Source organism: Manis pentadactyla, chromosome X (genome assembly GCF_030020395.1).
Source record: "Manis pentadactyla isolate mManPen7 chromosome X, mManPen7.hap1, whole genome shotgun sequence".
In the NCBI taxonomy this organism is placed as follows: domain Eukaryota; kingdom Metazoa; phylum Chordata; class Mammalia; order Pholidota; family Manidae; genus Manis; species Manis pentadactyla.
In genome coordinates this window covers 103812515-103830374 of record NC_080038.1, presented here as the reverse complement: position 1 = coordinate 103830374, position 17860 = coordinate 103812515, and the positions used below count along the sequence as shown (strand labels likewise).

Sequence of the window (17860 nt, the reverse complement as noted above, 5' to 3'; positions counted from 1 at the left end):
GCCAGAGTCTATGCTGGCAATGCCACAACATTAAATGTATAAAGAAGAATATCGATTGCAGGGAGTGTACACATGCTACACTAGTTAGATGGGTTTTTTAAAATGATGCTTTTAGAGTTGGCAAGATTGTTAAAGAATGTAGTAAACTTCAGAGCAAAGTACATGCTTGAACTTTTGACATATTCCCACATCAGACTATATTGGGAAATGCAGTAATTGGAAGGCTTACATGGGATCATGGAGCACTAATGACCCAAAGGCCTTGGCAAGCTTGGTCTACACCAGTGATTCTCAACCATGGGTGCTTTTGCCTCCACCCCCACCAATCCAGAACATTTGACAGTTATGATGGCCATTTTTGGTCATCACAATTGCTCCTGGCACAGGACAACCAGCTCCCAGCATCAAGGAATCACCTGCCACAAAGTGTCAACAGTGAGAAATAGTTGAGAAATCCTACACTACACTGACATAGTTTGCCCCCTTCTCCCCACTCCCCACATCATAGTCTTTAGTTCTGAGACTGATAAGGCATTTATTGGAGCCTGGTGTCACCACTTCTATTTAATTCTATTCATCTAGTTAGGGCTTAAATATTGGTATCTAAAGGATCTCTAATAGATACTATGCCCCTGCAAGGCTGCTTTCACAAGTGCCTAGAAAGAGAAAAATAACACATTTGAAGCCCATTCTCAACCTCACTTGAAATAATCTAAGCTAATAAGGGCACTGATATGATATATTTAGCTAGAAATCACACTATCTATTGGATAGCTACATGAATTAATTGGTGGGGTTTTTTTTTTTAGTATATCTTATTCCAGTGCTACGCCTGTTCTTTATTATTATTATTAAAGTATAATTGACATATAACATTATATTCATTTCAGGTGTACAACAAAATGATTTGATATTTGTATACATTGCAAAATGATCACATAAGTCTATTTACCATCTGTCACCATACAAATTTACAACATTTGTTTCTTGTGATGAGAACTTTTAAGATGTACTTTCTTCGCAGTTTTCACATTTGCAGTACAATATTATTGACTGTAGTCCCCATGGTATACACTGCAACCCCATGGCTTATGATTTTAACTGAAAGTTTGTACTTCTTGGTCTCCTTTGCCCATTTCACCTGCCTCCTTAGCCCCTCCCGTCTGGCTACCACCAATCTGTCCCCTGTATCTGTGAGTTGGGTTTTGTTTTGCTTGTGTGCTTGTTTTCTTTTTTAGATCCCGCATGTCAGTGAAATCACATGGTATTTGTTTTCTCTGACTTATTTCATTTAACATTATATTCTCAAGGTCTATCCATGTTGTTGCAAATGGCAAATTTTCATTCTTTTTTGTGACCAAGTAGTATTCCACTGTGTGTGTGTGTGTGTGTGTGTGTGTGCATACGTGTGTGTGTATCACATCTTCTTTATCAATTCATCCATTAATGGACATTTAGGTTGTTTCCATATCTGGGTATTTATCTGAAGAAAACAAAAACACTAATCCAAAAATATGTATGTACCCCTATGTTCATCATAGTATCATTTAATTGGAATTTTAGTTAAAGAGCAGTGTGATTGCCTTCAGTGACCAAGCTGTAAGTGTGGGTATATGTGAGAAAGTGAGACAAACAAAACACAAGCCCCAGATTGGCATGAAGGACTCTTAGGCCAGGGGGCAGCAAACTGGCCACTGTGACACCGGGCCTGTGGCTTGTTTTTACGTTTTTAGAAGACTTTGAATAATAAGAGAAGAAGAATTATGTGACAGAGCCCAGATATGGCCCACAAAGGCTAAATTATTTACTGTGTGGTTCACTGACCACTGTCCTAGACAAAGGCTCTGTCAGTGTTTTATACCTGTGAGGGATGGGGCAGGTGAGCTCTATAGGCTTCTGAATGACACGTGTATTCTGTGTGGATGTTCAGATCGGTGCTCTGAATAGATTCAGAGTCTCCTACTTTCTAATCCCTTTATAGACTCTGACTTGAGGGTGGGGGGTAGGCATACAGCTTTGAGACACAACACCTAGTTTGGGGGATGTACTTTGCCCCTTAGCACAGCCGATTCTGCCATAGAATAAACCACACGGTTTCAGGCTTTTGCTGTTCTGTCCTCTATCTGATCAGATCATGCTATTAACAAACCTCCATGTGTATGCATTTCTTCACAAGTTGTTATCATTTTTCTCAGGGGCTTCCTGGTCAGAAAGGCTCTAAAGGTGAACCTGTCCTTGCCCAAAGTGGTTTGAAAGGAATGAAGGTAAGAGACTCTAAGGCAGACAGCTGAGTGGGCTACAAACTGAGTTCCCCTGGACTGGGCCCCACCTCCAATAAAAACATTTCCAAAACTAGCATCCATGTCTCTCTTTAAGAAGCAGACCAAGCTGGGTTTAAAGAGGATCCGGAGCTTCTTTTTGTGATAGAAACATTGACAGAAATGTTTTCAACCATACTGTCCAAGAGATTCGCTTTGTAGGATCTAGACCTAATATGGGAGCCAGATCAGCAAACAGTTTGCATGGGTATCATTTTTTTTGACAAATGGAAACATTTCCTGGAGGCAGATACCTTTTGTCTACTCCAGAATCCTTGATGTCTGCATACCTTGGTTTGAAGCCATGTATGTCTCTGTCCATCTCAGCATGGCCACCAGCCCAGGATCCTGGCCCTGCCCTTTTCTGTATCTGCACACCAGCCCATCACCCAAGCAGGGCCCCTGGCTGTCTGCAAAAATTGCCCTTCAACTCTGCAGCTGGTTGGAAACTTTCATCTCTTCCTAGAAGTGATAAGAACCTTCTGTGTTCTTGTGACTGCTCTTGGTCTATACTGCCTGGTATCCTGTGGACCCTCAGCAAACTCTAGTGCCAGATGATTGGCCCTATTCCTTTGCAGAGTGGGAAGTTTGCCCATCATTTCCCTAGTAGCAGACAGGAATATATGTACCCAGCATCTGAGGGGAAGATGTACCCAAGCTCACTCAGCTGAGGATGGCACTTGCCATTCTTCCATCCATGTACAGAGCCAGGAACATTGGAAATCACTTTGGAAGTCAGTCGCAGGGGTGGGTGGCTGAGAGCTGTAGAAGGTATAGGGTTTGGACTCTTGACTATAGATGCCATAGCAAAAAATAGAATCTTAGACTTGAAAGGACTTCCTGATTGTTGGATTCATGTTGTTCATTTTACAGGTAGAAAAACTGAGGTATACTAAAGGCTATGTGACTTGCTCAGAGTCACATAGCCAGTTTACAGAAGAGCTAAAACCCAGGCAGTGCTCTTTCCATGAGCAAAGAGCTGATTTTTGACAGTAAGCCAAATAGGGTAAGATTAGCAGGTGTCAAAATATGGCTATTGTCATAGCAAACATTGATTAAACGGTTTTGCCAAAAATCAGAGACCCTGGACCCAGTGGAACACAGCAATTTCCACAAGATGGTTATATTACAGATTCATATAGTGACTTAAGATGCTGCAAAGTAATTAAAACGTAATCAGAGACTGTACGCTCTGTTGATTCTCCCTTGAAATGGCTGATTTGCATTGTATACATATGGGCACAGATTCTCTGGGGATGAAGGCACATGGGAAGGTAGCTTTGCTTTCCTCCAAAAAGAGCAGGAAAATCACCAGCCCGCAGAAGCCATTTCTAATTGATGAGTTCCTAGCAAAGGTGAAAATTAATTAATCCAAGTAAAATATGAAATCCTGTTCAACCAAGTCTATAATATTTGTCTTCTAGAGTCCAGATTTTTCTTAGGAAAAAAAAAGTAAGTGGTTGAATATGTCCAATTCATGCAGTATTTAAAACGCAAGACCTTGACAGAGGAGAGCCAAGCTTCAGTGGTGTGTTTTTATGCTTGTGAATCTTAGGTCAGTTATGTATGAAATACTACAGGTTTCATTTATTACTCTCTTCAGTGTCCTGACTTTGTCTGTTTCTCAGGGGAAACCTGGCCTGCCCGGACTGGCTGGAATTGCTGTAAGTTGTTATTTCTGTGTTGAGCTATCAATATTTGGTCAACAGTTACTGATGGTCTGTTTTCATTCCTCTCTGTGGTGTCCAAATATCTTTGTAGACCTCCTCAAGGAAAATCCAGAGAGCTGAAGGAGAAAGGTCCCTCTACTGCATTCTTCCAGATGAGGAAGTACTGAGAGGATGGACTGTCCACCTCAAATTACACAGAGGGCAGGCTTTCAGACCCTTAGTCTGGGGACCTACATACTCCCTGGGAGGTGTTAGGAAAGAATTTTGCCTAGGCTTTCCTAGGTGTTTTCCTAGGTGTTTTCTGTGTGTTCAGAGTGCTGTGGGTCAAACAAAAGAAGACAAACACTCTTTTTTACAAGATATTCTATATAGAACTTCCTTTTAGGGACTCTTAGTGAGTCCATGCAAGGATATAGGTTGTATTAGTAAGAGCTTTCTTTTTTCCTTGAGTTTCCACATTGTCATCACTTTCTTTTAAAATAGCTTAAGAAAAACCCCTTCCTTTCTGTATTGGGGTTCCTGCCTTTCTTCTTTCATTCCAGAACAGTTGTTGAGCTACCATCAGCAAAGTGCTAGAAGCGATCCCCGAGATGATGCAGACATGGTCTCTGCCCCCTTGCCCCCAAGGATGTGAAGAACTAGTAGGGCAGTGGCATAAGAATTCCACAACAGTTTCAAGGAAGAGATGCTGTCCACCTAAGGATAGCTCATGAGAGACTTTATATCTAAGATAGAGAAGGTAGCCTCTGAGAAGTGGGAGTGATGTTTAGGCTGGCTGACAATGGGAGGAAGCTTTCTGAACAGAGAGAGTAGTGTGAGAAAAGATAGGCAATAAACAAGATTTCTGCAAGCCCACATGTATGCAGAGATGAGTAAGGACCAAGGGCATGCAGGTCCCCTAGAGCTAAACAACATCAGTTGAGATGATGTAGTAACTACATTTGTAAAATAACATCCACTGAGTTTGCTGCATAGCTTGTCTAGAGATTCATTTCCCTGCCCACAAAGGTGCACTGTCCTTCTACATACATACTGCATGATAAATAAACCACTTAGATTTGGGGAGGGGCATTGGTGACTGCATTGGAGATTTGTGATCAGTAAGAAGATGACAGGTTATTAGTTACTGTCAAAGCAATGTTTGACTCTCATACATTGCTGGGGAATCTTTGAAACCCTACTTCCTCTTCCTCCTAAGTCTCAACTTCACTTAGCCACTCCATCTCTTACCTAGGCACATGTCACCTTATTACTGCTCCCTGATTTTGATTGGGCCATACATTTCCTCCTACCATCTTTCTCTTCAAACTTCATTGTCTTGCTTTTAATACTGTTATTCACTTCAAATTATTTTCTAGTTTCTCTTCTAATGTTTGGTTTGGTTCCCGGAGATACATGTTGTTTAATCTCCAGATACTTGACAACATTCCAGATAGCTTTCTATTATTGATTTCACTGCAATTAGAATGTGCACTCTGTATGATTTCAATCCTTTTACATTTTTTTTGAGATTTGTCTCATGGCCCAGTGCATAGAATGCTCTTGGTGAGTGTTCCATATGCATTTGAAGGGAATATGTATTCAACTGGTTGAGTTTGACCAGTTTTTAGGTTACTGTAAGTGTAACCTAAAAAATATTCATTAGGTCAAGGTAGTTGATAATGTTGTTTGGCTCTCATATGCCCTCACTGATATTTTTGTGTAGTTCTATTAATTACTGAAGGAGGAATGTTAAAATCTCCAACTATAGTTGCAGATTTGTTTGTTTCTCCCTGAAGTTCTGTCAGGTATTTCTTCATGTATTTTGAAGCTCTGCTATTAGATGCATACATCTAAGATTATTATGTCTTCTTGATGAATTAACCAATTTTATTGTTATGAAATGCCCTCTCTTTATTACTGATAATAGTATTTGTCTTGAAGGCTTCTTTAACTGACCTTAACATGAATTGTTTGGCTTTCTTTAAGTTTTTTTATATCATTTTAATATGAACATTGTCTAATACAAAGTTGAATTAATTTTGCAGTGAACACTCACACTACTATTTTACTGTCCTTGTTTTATCCCACTGCTATCCATCCATCAATCCATCTTATTTTTGATGCATTTCAAAGTCAATTGCAGACAGCAGAACTCATACCCCTAAATACTACAGCATATCTATCATTAGCTAGACTTCAGAGTGTTTACCGTTTTTTTTATGTAAAATCTACATGCAATGAAATGCACAAATCTTACATGTGCATTTGCTGAGTTTTGACAAATGCATACTCTTAGGTAATCTGAACCCTTCTAAGGTAAAGAATATTCCCATCACTTCAGAAAGTTCCCTCCTGCCCCATCCCAGTCAAGCCCTGTCCCCACCCCACCACACTGGCAAGCACTCTTGTGATTTTTTTTCATCATTGATCAGTTTTTCCTATTCTAGAACTTCATATAAAGGGCAAATACAATTATGTAGCTTTTGGGGTCTGGCTTCTTTCACTTAGCACAATGCTTTGGAGATTCATCCACGTTGTTTCATATATTCACACTTTGCTACTGTTTATTTTGAGTATTTATTCCACCTTTGGGATGAATTGCAGTTTATCAGTCCTTGAATCAGTGGACAACTGGGACATTTCCAGCTTTTTACTGCTGTCAATAAAGTTGCTATGAACATTCTTGTGCAATCCTTGTGGGCATATGTTTTCATTTTTCTTGAGAAACTATCTTACATTTTTGACCGTGGTAAAATCTTGCATCTCTAGGGCCCACAAGGAGCACCCGGATCTCCAGGAGCTGCAGGACCCATGGGGCCATCAGGATTGGAAGTAAGTCTGCCATGTGATCCCAGTACTTGCATGAATGCTTTCCTCACCAGACCATGGATTAAATGTAAACCTGTGTAAATGTAGGCCCTCCTAGGAGAGAAAGGCAACTTCCATTCTTGGGGATCAAAATGAAGGATGCTCTAGTAAAGAGCTATTTGTTGTCTTTATTTCTTTCTATTGTCCACTCTGTACCTCCAAAGCCTCCTAGCCTCTTAGCCTAAAGAATAGCCTGGCACATCTATTTCCACCTTCCTTTCCACTCACCCATGACAGGCATTGCTAATTAATTATATCACCACTGCCATCACCCACCCTGAGTACAGAAGAAGCTTCAAAGTCCTTCTCAATACTGCACCTTGGATAGCTCTACCTACTTACCTTTCTGATACCAAACCTATTTGCCATCACTGGTACAGAAAGAGCATAGCCAGTCATCCACGTGGCTCTGGGAAAGCCCTGTCCCCTGATTGTTCTCTCTCCAGTCCATGAAATCCCACTGCTGATTACTTTAGTGTAGCTTACCAAAGGTTATTGTTTTAAAATTCCTGGCCAATTGGAAGAATGATGCATGAAGTCTTCACTACATTAGTATGAATGTGGTTATCAGGTCAGTCTCGGAGATTTCAAAGGTGATAAAAAACAAACCATGGGAGATGGAGCTAGGATTGGCTATGCTGAAGCCACGCTACACCAAGGGAATGGGGGACCTATCCCCCCACTGATTCTCAATATGCCTAGGTTCTTTTAGGCTGACACTAACAAGTGCTCTTTCATTTTTATCATAGGGTCCTCCAGGCCCCCCTGGCTTCCTTGGTCCTGATGTAAGTATACTTTGTCTTTGGGGCATTTGGCCTCCTTTTACTACATACTCTAGTTTCCCCAGACATATTCTGGTTTGGTTAAACACACTTCCTAGTTAAAAGACTGCATTCCAATTTAAGTTCCTGGAGCTTGTTTAGTAATTGATTTTGTTTTTTCTCCCTGTACCCCTGCACCCCAGGGAAATATGGGGTTAGGTTTCCAAGGAGAGAAAGGAGTCAAGGTAAATAGATTTTGGAAAATACTATCTGCTCTCTATATGCTTCAAGAAACGTCTCTGGCTGCACACATGTGCCTGCTTGTGTAAGGGGATTTGGATATTTGCCATGGGAAATCAGCATTTCCCAACCCACATGGATCCTTGGGTGGGTTCCCTTGAGGACTGCATGGCACACATAGGCTATTGTGATCTTTTTCCTTCAAAATATTGTCATCTTGCTGTTTCCTACCTGAGAAGTGTATATGTCTTACAAACATACTCTCTTGAAATATATTCCCTCTTCCTTCCACCTGGGTATTTTCCTGGTGTTTTGTATGTTGCATCACCTTCTCTTTCTTTTTCTCTGCTTTTCCTGTTCCCTCCCTCCTTCTTCCTCTTCATTCTCCTCTTCTTCTTCCCTCCTCCTCTCCTCTTCACTATCTCTCTCCACCCCATCTCTCTGTCCTCCTTAACCTCTCTTTCATCATTCTCTTTTATGTCCCTTCCCTCATTCGCCTATTTCCCTCTGAACTGTATAGTGGTTTGGGAGTCTCAAGGGAGACTGAGAGCTCGTCCTCCCCACCTCAATGGCTGCCTCTTATAGACTGCACTGCCTTCAAGGAACAAATCCAGCTCCTGGTGTTCCAACACAGCCTTTACTGCCTCTGCTGGTGCTCTAGGCAAGGACTAGACCAATTAGAGTCTGATCACCATTGCCAGGAGATGGCCATTCACCTTGCTCAAACTCCTTTTTTGGTCACTTCTAAATATCCTTCTGTGCATGTTCATGGCAACCATGAACCTGTGCCTTCTTTTTATGCATCTTGCTTCCTCCCTCTGCACTGAAGCATTTGATCAGGTTTATAATTCTTTTCACCCCTTGGCACTGATAATTTTGTTTCCTCATTGATGCAAGGGTGAGGATGAAGAGGCCAAAGTAATGGACAGTTTATTTGTGAATTCCAGCCAGAGAACAAACCTACCCTCTGGAGAAATGGTCTGTGTAGTTTCTGCTTTGCTTAATGTTCCCTTTGATCTTACAGGGGGATGTTGGCCTTCCTGGCCCTGCAGGACCCCCACCATCTACCGGGGAGCTGGAATTTATGGGATTTCCCAAAGGGAAAAAAGGATCCAAGGTAGTGATCTTTTAAGAACAGGAAAAATTAATAAGCTTTTCCTTTTTAACACCAGAGTTTAGCTCTAATAACCATACTGTACTGGAAGGATAAGAGGTTTCTGGGTAATGGATTTTTGTTCAGAAGTGAGAGTAAAACCTTCTTTATTTTGTCCCTTATAAGAAGCTTTCTAAAAAGTCTTTTTTTTTTTTTGCGAGTGTGCCTGGGTTTCTGAGTATTCATTTAAGTGCTATTTTCTGTGTTTCAGTTTTGCAGATTCAATTATCAAGATGCTGAGTAAATTAAAAAAACATTAAATAGTTGTTTTTTTTCCCTCCTAACTCCCAACCCTCTTAATACTTCTGTTGTTCCCCAAGCACTGTGACAGAACACCTATGTTAAAATGGTTGCTTTTGAGTTACATTTGTAAAGAATTTATTTGCCCTCAAAAACTTGACCCTGAACATCGGATACATCATCACCAAGTGTCAATAGATGCCCTAATTCACCTGATCTGAACTACCAAGTCTGAAGCTATAGACCTATTTAACCAAGATATTTTGTAATCTGTATTTTGATGTGAGAGTGTAACACATGGCTGTATTTCACTAGCTATCTATTGATAAGGTGTGCAGATACCTTTCAGTACCCTGCATTCCCTTCCTGCCTGGGGTTCCCTTGAGTTTTGTGATTCTGTGTCTGTAGTCAAGGGATCCAGGCAGGGAAAGTGTTTAGTCCCATTTCTTTAATTTTGTCTTTGTAGAAGCAAAGGCTCTAAGCCCTCTCCTGGTTGATTTACAGGAAGTAATCATTGCTTTGGAAAAAGTTTTGGAGCATATGAAAGATTGCCTGCCTCTCTTACCATTCCCAAACCTTAGGGAGCCCTTCCCTGGCACATATAAGTAAATAAGCACATCAGGGAAACATAGATTAGAGTGTTTATATATCCCTATCCAAATTATAATTGTTATTTTCTCCCCAAAACTACTGATTTCTTTGCAGCCTATAATTTGCTCTAGGAATTTGTACTGAGTATCTTCTTCCACTAGAAAGAAAACATATGATCATCCTTCTGTCTCCTAATTAGCCTGAGAATTTGAGATTCTGTTTTAGATACTTTTCTTTTCCTGTCATGGGTCTTGGCTATTCCCACAACACAAAGGGGTCCCTAAACTAAGACATCCTGGTGCAGTCACTAGTTGGGGTGCCCCAATCCTGTAATCCCATTGTTTCCCCACTGCCCAACCCAAGTAGCTCACAGGAGCCATCTCCTTTGTGTTCACTGCCTCCTGTTGCTATTCATTAATTAAGCTTTGGTTGGTTTTCCAGGGTGAACCAGGGCTTCAAGGCTTTCCAGGAATAAGCGGCCCTCCAGGCTTCCCAGTAAGTTTCCCTATTTGGTCAACATGTGTTTAAGGATCTGATTGGATAAAAGTTATAGCAATAGAAGGCTAACAGGAAGACCTTTTCCTGTGATTATTGTAGAGTTCCACCATCTTCATTATTGGCAGGCATTTAAAGAAATGTTCTTGTTTCTCGAACCCATGGGGACATTAGCATGGTTCCTTATCAAACTATGTATCTTAATCTTAGAGGTCATTAAGTCAAGCTCTAGAGTTAAAACCGAACCAGGCTTGACTTCTGGTTACAACAATTTCTAGCTGTGACTTGGACAAGACTCTTAACTGTTCTGAGCTTCAGTTTCCTAACTTACAAAAAAATGGGACAATAATAGGGTGGTCATGAGGATTAAATGAGGTAATATGCATGAAAAGGGCTTAGTATATGCCTGTCACTTATCAATTTTCAGTAAGTGGTAGCTAATCTTAGTAATCCTATGTTTATTTTCCTATCTGCCCCCTTGTATCTTAGATTTTTTCATTCAAAAAATATTTTTTGGGTGTCCCTATGTGCCAGGCATTCTGCTGGACTCTGAGGCTACAACAGTAAATAACAGTCTAATGAGTAAAAGTCCCTGTTCTTGAGGAGAGGACATTCTAATGGGGTAGTGAGGGAGGAGACAGACAATAAACAAGTAAACGAATGAAAAACAAGTTCACACAGTGGTTAGTGATACATACAAGGTAAAAAATGGTGAAGTGGTGGAGCGTGGCTGGGGAATGGGGTGGGCTCCTTTGGACAGAGTGATCAAGACGGGCCTCTCTGAGGAAGTATGAGGAGGGAGCAAAGTCACATGAAGATGGGAAAGAGTGTTTCTGGCCAAGGGAACCACAAAGGCCAAGACCCTGAGGTTGGAAAAAGCTCAGCATGTTGGAAGAAGATCAAGAAGGTGAGTGAATGGAACAGAGTGAGCAAGGCCAAGAACCAGGCAAAAGAGGCAGGAGCCAGATCATGAAGACCTTTGTAGGTCAATGTGGCTTTTATGGTAAATGTAATGGAAAGCAGTTAGGAGGCTCTGACTTGTATTTTTAAGATCTCTCTTGTGGTGCAGGTGAAGATGGTAGCAGCTTGGACTAAGGTGATAGTAATGGAAATGGAGAGCAGTGCATGGATTCAAAATGTAAACGGTTTAAACTTTTTTGTTATGGAACATTTCAAACATATACAAGGTGGAGTGAATAGCAAAATAACCCCCCTGTGTACTCATTACCCAGCTTCAATAATAAGCAACTCGACGGCCAATCTGAAGCAAGTAACATATCATTTCATCATTAATACCTCAGTATTTCTAAGAGATAAGGACTTTTAAAAAAATTGTGACAGTATCATCGCTAAGTATCAGTTAATTACTTAATATCAGTTAATAAGTCAGAATTCAGATTTATGATTGTCTCAATTATTTTTTATAATTGCCTTTATGGTTGAGAATCCAGATGAGATCCACATATTACTTTTGGTTGATATGTCTCTTAAATTGCACTGTGAGTTTAGAAGGAGAAGCTGATAAGATTTTCATGGATTGGGTGCAGGGGGCGGGGGACAGGGTAATGGATGAATCAAAGTGAGGACAGGTGACTCCAGTGCTTCCCCACAGTTCTTTGAAACACTTTGGGTCTCTCTGGGTAGCCAGAAAACAGAAGCACTAGAGCCATCGCACAGGTTGCTTCCATGCTGGTCCCTATTACTCCATAGAAACACAGGGCACAGACAATTGCCTCAGTGTCCTTGATTTTAATCGGCTTAGTATCTAATGAATCAGAAAGGGAGAGAACCTTGGTGTTGGAGATAGGATTTCCAGACTTCAGACCCAGCTCTAGCTCTGGGGCCTTTTCAAGTCTCTGAACGTCTCTGTGTATCTGTAGCAATAGTCACAATGGTCACAATATGGAAATGGTCATATCTACTGTTTTGACTTCTCTGTATCTCTGTAATGACAATGGTTATATCTACTGTTCTGAGGCCCAACTCACAATGTACAGAAAGTTTCTTTACAAAGTATAAAACTGTGCTGTACAATATGATAACCAGAAGCCACATAGGGCTACTGAGCTCTTCAAATGTGGCTAGTCTGAAATGAGATGTCCTGTAAGTGTAAAATACACACCAGATTTCAAACACTAGGTGTGAGGAAAATAATCTAAAATACCTCACTAACAACTTTTGTTGAAATGACAATATGCTTATTTGGTTAAATAAAATGTCATTAAAATTAATCTCATTTATTTTACTTTTTTAATGTGGCTACTACAAAATTTAAAATAGCATAGGAGCTCACATCACATTTCTATTGGACAGCACAGATATAAAATACTTTGCAAGTGGGCTGGGGAGTAAGGTTTGTGCCTTCTTGTGAGCAATTCACATAGATTCTAGTCACTTCGCATCATCCCTGGAGGTAAGCAGGGTGGGCTGGGTTTATCTCCCTCTACTGATGAGGAAACCATGGCCTGAAGAGATGAAGAGGTTTGTCCAGGGTCACACAGCAAGTTATTAGCAGAGCTGAGACTGAAATTCAGCTTTCCTGAATTCTAGCCAATTCAGGGCTTTTCCCCCATACCATACTGCCCCCTACAGTCCCGTCTGCTCTTGTCCTGCTGGTAGTAGATTTTATGATCTCTGGTGTTACTGAGTTCACTGGCTCACACTCCCTCCCTTCCTCCATTCCATTCCCAGTTCAGCCTCACAGGCTTTTCCCTGCTGCACTTACGCCCTGCTCCCTTTTGTCCTGTAAAAGAAGAAGGACTGGGTGACAGCAGTGCTCAGTCATAAATTGCAATTCCATTTCAAGCTCAGCATTTCCAGTGTTTCACAGTATGTGGGCTGAAAAATAGAAACCCCAGTTGATTGTAAAGACATAGAAGCAGGAAAATACTTAATATAGTGAAGTACTTAATATAGCACAGGGTATTTTCAGAGGGTGGGAATCAAGAAAACAGAGTTCTCAGCCCACTTGGACATGGATTCGACACACAATCCTGGCCAAATAATGTAGCTCCTTCACTCCTAATACAGGCATACCTCATTTTATTACAATTCACTTTTTTGTGCTTTGTGGATGCTGCTTATTTTTCCAAATTGAGGGTTTGTGGTAACCCTGCACTGAGCAAGCCTATCACCCAATTTTCCCAATAGCATCTGCTCACTTCATTGCCTCTGTGTCACATTTTGGTAATCTTACAATATTTCAAACTTTTCTACTATTATTATATTTGTTATGGTGATCTGTGATCAGCGCTTACTACTGGCCAAAAGCTCAGATGATGATTAGCATTTTTTTTTGCCACAAAGTATTTTTAATTAAGGTATATAGATTGGTTTTTAGATAATGCTATCGCACACCTCACGGACTACAGTATTGTGTGAACATAACTTTTGTATACGTTGGGAAACTAAAAAATTCATTTGACTTGCTTTATTGCAATATTTGCTTTTTTGTGGTGATCTGGAAGCCAACCCACAGTATCTCCAACGTATGCCTTTCTCTCTGTCTGCCTAATGGGAACATTCAAAGGTGCCTTCTGGGCCTTCTGATAGAAACCTTGTGAGAAAAAGAGTGGTAATGTGTTTGAGATACTCTGGGCTTTTCAGACGAAACACACTTCTTGAATACCATGCCCTCACATCAGCTTTCAATCATTCACACTCACTGAGACGCAAGGCCACACTGAGGATGGAAATCTCTAGGAAATCTCAAAAAGGTTCCCTTTAACTGTTTACTCTCCATAGGAGCCTAAATCTTTGCAGGAGCTGCTGACAAGAGGCCAGCCTGACAGACTGATGCCTCGTATTCTCTCTCCTTTCCCCTCTGCAGTGAGCAAATATCCTTGATTTTCTGGCTCAGCCCCAGCATCACACATTTCCTTCTCTTGTCCCCAGCAGAACACTCACAGGGGCAGGCCTCCCATGGAGATCGTCAGAGAGAATCAGACATCTGTGCGCCCTCTGTCCAGGGGACCAGCAAACAGGGTACAGCAAAAAGGGAGAGATGAGGGGAGGGACAAGAGAAGAAGCAGGCAAATCCTGAGGTACCTACTGAGTGGATCTGAGTCAACTAGTGGGCTATTGGGCAGGTGGAGTTCTCCCTCCACCCAGCACCAGGCTTTCCTGGTGGTAGGTCTTATGGAGGAAGAGCCCCAGTGTGACAGACTTACGCTAGGCCCCTAGGCCCTGGTGCCCTGAGGGGCAATAATGGCAGTGTGACTTGGTCCAAGTCTACAAAGAGACTGACTTGCCTAACGTCTGAAGTTTCAAATCTCCAGTCATGCTTGCAGTGCCAAGCAGAGCAGATTTCAGCAGTTTAGCTTCCCAGATATCCCCACAAATCCCTCCCGGCCCCTCCCCGATGGCATCACCCCGCCTCCACGCTTTGGCCTCCCTCCTGCCTTCCCCTGCTAGGAAGGTGCCCTTGTGGCAGAGGTGGCTCTGGCCATCTGCACTGCCTTCACTGGGGCCATCGGGAGCCTGCTGTGGGTTGGGGGGAGAAGCTCGAGGAGAAGGTGACCACGTAGACGCCTGCCTGTCAGGTGAGCATGCCTCTGAGGACCCACGGTCAAAGTGGCTTTCACTCGTCAGTGGGTCCTGACAGCCCCGGGTTCCAGCCTAGTGTTGGCAGTTTGCCTTTCTCTTCACCACCCTCCTCACCCCGCCCCAGGGACTGCATCATCCCCACTTACTCCTGGCCACGGAACTGAAGTTGAGGCTTTGCAGAGCCACTACTATCCTTGAACCAGAAATACCAGGAGACCAGGGCCCTAGGGAGTACACCTGGAAACACCTAAGCTAGTGCTCTAATGAGGCCTTCCTGGCATGGGTGAGAAGGGGTGAAGAACAGCTCATGATGAAGACTGTGACAGAGCCAGATCCCAGGACACTGTGCTAGAACAGCCAGTTCTGCGGGGCCCTGTATAGTGCCCCCCTGCACTGGAAGTCATGCTGAGCCTACAGCCCCAAATCTTGCCAAGTCATTTATGTTTTATTGGCTTTAACCCACACAGAGAAATTACTTTCTGTAATTTTTTTCCTTTTTAAAGTTCTTGTGTATTTATTTATTTTTGTTCATATTATCGCATAAACTCTCAGGCCCTCTCTCAGAGAAAGTAAGAGTCCAGAGATTCTTTCTGCTTTCTGAAGAAGAAGGACAAGTTTTCTTTGTCTTTATGACTTTGGGCAAGATAGGTAGGAGGCAGGAGACAGTTGCTGGAAATTTTTTCCTTCATCTTTTGCAATGGTTTTGTTCTCTGGGTCATTATTCCATTCAACAAGTACATATTCAACCACTTTGTATGTGTTCAGCCTGTGGTAACATGCCTTGAAGGGGACAGAAGTGAGTGTGATATAGACCTTCTGCTTATAAACTTTCATACACAACCCATCTTAGCTCTTTACAAATGTGGGCCAGTGCGGGCTGCCGAAGCTCTGTGGACTGCCAGGAAAGGCTGCCTGAAGTGTCTGACTTCAGGGGTCCAGTAGACACATTCCACCAGGTGGCAGCATGCCTTGGTTTCCAATTCGAGAATGCAGAACTATGATTTCCTAGAAAGCTAAGGAGTATTCAGCCTCTACCTGTGGGAAAGCCCTAAGTGTATAAGAAGAAAAAACTACAAATGGGATAACAGTGCCTTCACAACCAGCTGAGCAAGGTCACATCAACAGGACAACAGGAGAAGTGCCACCACATTGACTGTCTTTCTTAAGCTTACATTCGAGAAAGCTTCACTACCTCCTTATACTCTCACAACAGGCCTAAATGTGGTTTGCCCAAATCTATTCTCCAGAAAGTCCCACTTTAAACAAATAACAAAATGGCCTCAGTTAAGTTTGCCGTGAAAAGCTTTATCCACTTTGGTAAAGAACTCTTCTGTAACTTGAGGCCTAGAATATGCCTGCCTTGAACCCAGAGGGGTATGAGGTCTTTCTCACTCACTCTCCTTTTTGGATTTCTGCCTGCCCCTAGAGAATCCCCCAATGTCTATGACCACAAGCCCTCACTTCCACTTGCCCACACCAGCAGAGCAAAAGGAGTTGACCATCTTGTAGTCTTTTTTGGTATGCTCCTAGGGTCTGCTGGGTTGTAGACCATGCCTAGATAGAAATATTCATTCCTGCTAAAGAGAATGTTGCAGTCATCATGTCTCCAAAGGGCAAAAGCTCTTCCCTGTAGTATTGACCCCCAAGAATGAATGCAGTGCTCCATTTGTGGATCAAAATACCAAGCTCCTAGATTATGGAAGGTAGCCTGTTCTCAAGGAAAAGGCCCAGGAAGGAAGTCTGAAGACCTGTCTGTCTCATTGATTCTGCAACCCATACAAGATGCCTTCTGAGTGTTAGTTTCTCCATTGGAAGATCAACAAGGTTAGATATTTAATCATTTCTATACTGTTAGCCTATGTTGCTATAAATATATGTAATAGTGTTTCGGGGAGAAGACATTACTTCTAGAACCAAAAGGGAACCTTGAATGAATGGCCCAAGTTACATTCAGGCCCTGTCTGCTTCCCAGGCACTGACAAGAGACTCAGCATGGTGAGCCTCCCCAGCAGGGACCGTGGAGCTAGTTTGAAATTACCTCCCTGGTTTGGATGGAGCCAAGAGACCAATGAGTAATTGAATGTTATAACTTGTGGTTTCTTTTTTCCTTTAGGGATTTGGAACTGCTGGAGAAAAGGGAGAAAAAGGAATCCCTGGTTTGCCAGGACCTAGGGTATGAGCCTGGAATGTTGCTCACTTGGTCCATTTTCTTTCCTGTTTGCATCTTTGTCATGTAACTTGATGGCCACCTAAGCTTCTCTTATTTCTCTTCCTCAACCCTCTAGCAGGTTCTCCAAGACCTCCTCTTCTCCACTTTGCTCTATTACCTTGACTTAGTGGTTCCCTGGAATAAGGAATGGTGTACCCTTTATGCTAAGTGACTCCTTAACCTATTTACTCTCCTTGTGCTCATGTATATTATCTTCTGGGCTAAATACTTTGTCTTACTTTCATTGCATTCTATCCTGAGAGAATGTGGAAGGGTTAGAGGGGGCTGCAGGAATGGAAGAAAGAGGGCCAAGAGCAATTTTATAGGACAGAAACAAGTCTGGGAAATTCTAGAACATAGATGTTTGGAGTCAATAGTTTTCATTAATAATCTCCCTTCAGGAGATTTAACTGTTAGCTTCTCTGATTCTTAGCTTCAGGCACTTAGGTCTTAGGCTGTAAGCAATTGGCCAACCTTAGCCTTAAAGAAGTAACATTGTAAAGAATTGTTTTTACATTGGTCATGAAGGTTGTTAAGAGTCTTTTGAGTATTCAGCAATGTTCATCCATTACCCCGCCATTTCTTTCACTAGTTTTCCCTATTCCCTTGTCTTGAAAACACATAATCACCAACAAAGAATGCTTTGGGATGAGAAACAAGAGGCCCTCCCACAATCTATTTAAAAATCTCATGACTTGGAACTAATGCAGACTGAGTACAATACCACCCAGCCCTTCTACCAAATTCCACCTAATACTTAAAATGTTTCCATTTCTTTAGCTCTTTAA

General features: G+C 42.0%; 1 protein-coding gene across 3 annotated transcripts in view; it reads left to right on the top strand.

Annotated features, from left to right (window-relative positions):
- Positions 1-17860, top strand: part of COL4A6 (collagen type IV alpha 6 chain) — a 270516-nt gene that overhangs the window by 215146 nt on the left and 37510 nt on the right. For all 3 annotated transcript variants that reach the window (XM_036924944.2, XM_057495272.1, XM_036924942.2), the window contains exons 7-14: positions 2196-2264; positions 3947-3982; positions 6740-6802; positions 7588-7623; positions 7803-7844; positions 8864-8956; positions 10265-10318; positions 16977-17036. In XM_036924944.2, coding sequence (XP_036780839.2) covers positions 2196-2264; positions 3947-3982; positions 6740-6802; positions 7588-7623; positions 7803-7844; positions 8864-8956; positions 10265-10318; positions 16977-17036 — 453 coding nt within the window. The remainder of the gene's footprint in view (positions 1-2195; positions 2265-3946; positions 3983-6739; positions 6803-7587; positions 7624-7802; positions 7845-8863; positions 8957-10264; positions 10319-16976; positions 17037-17860) is intronic.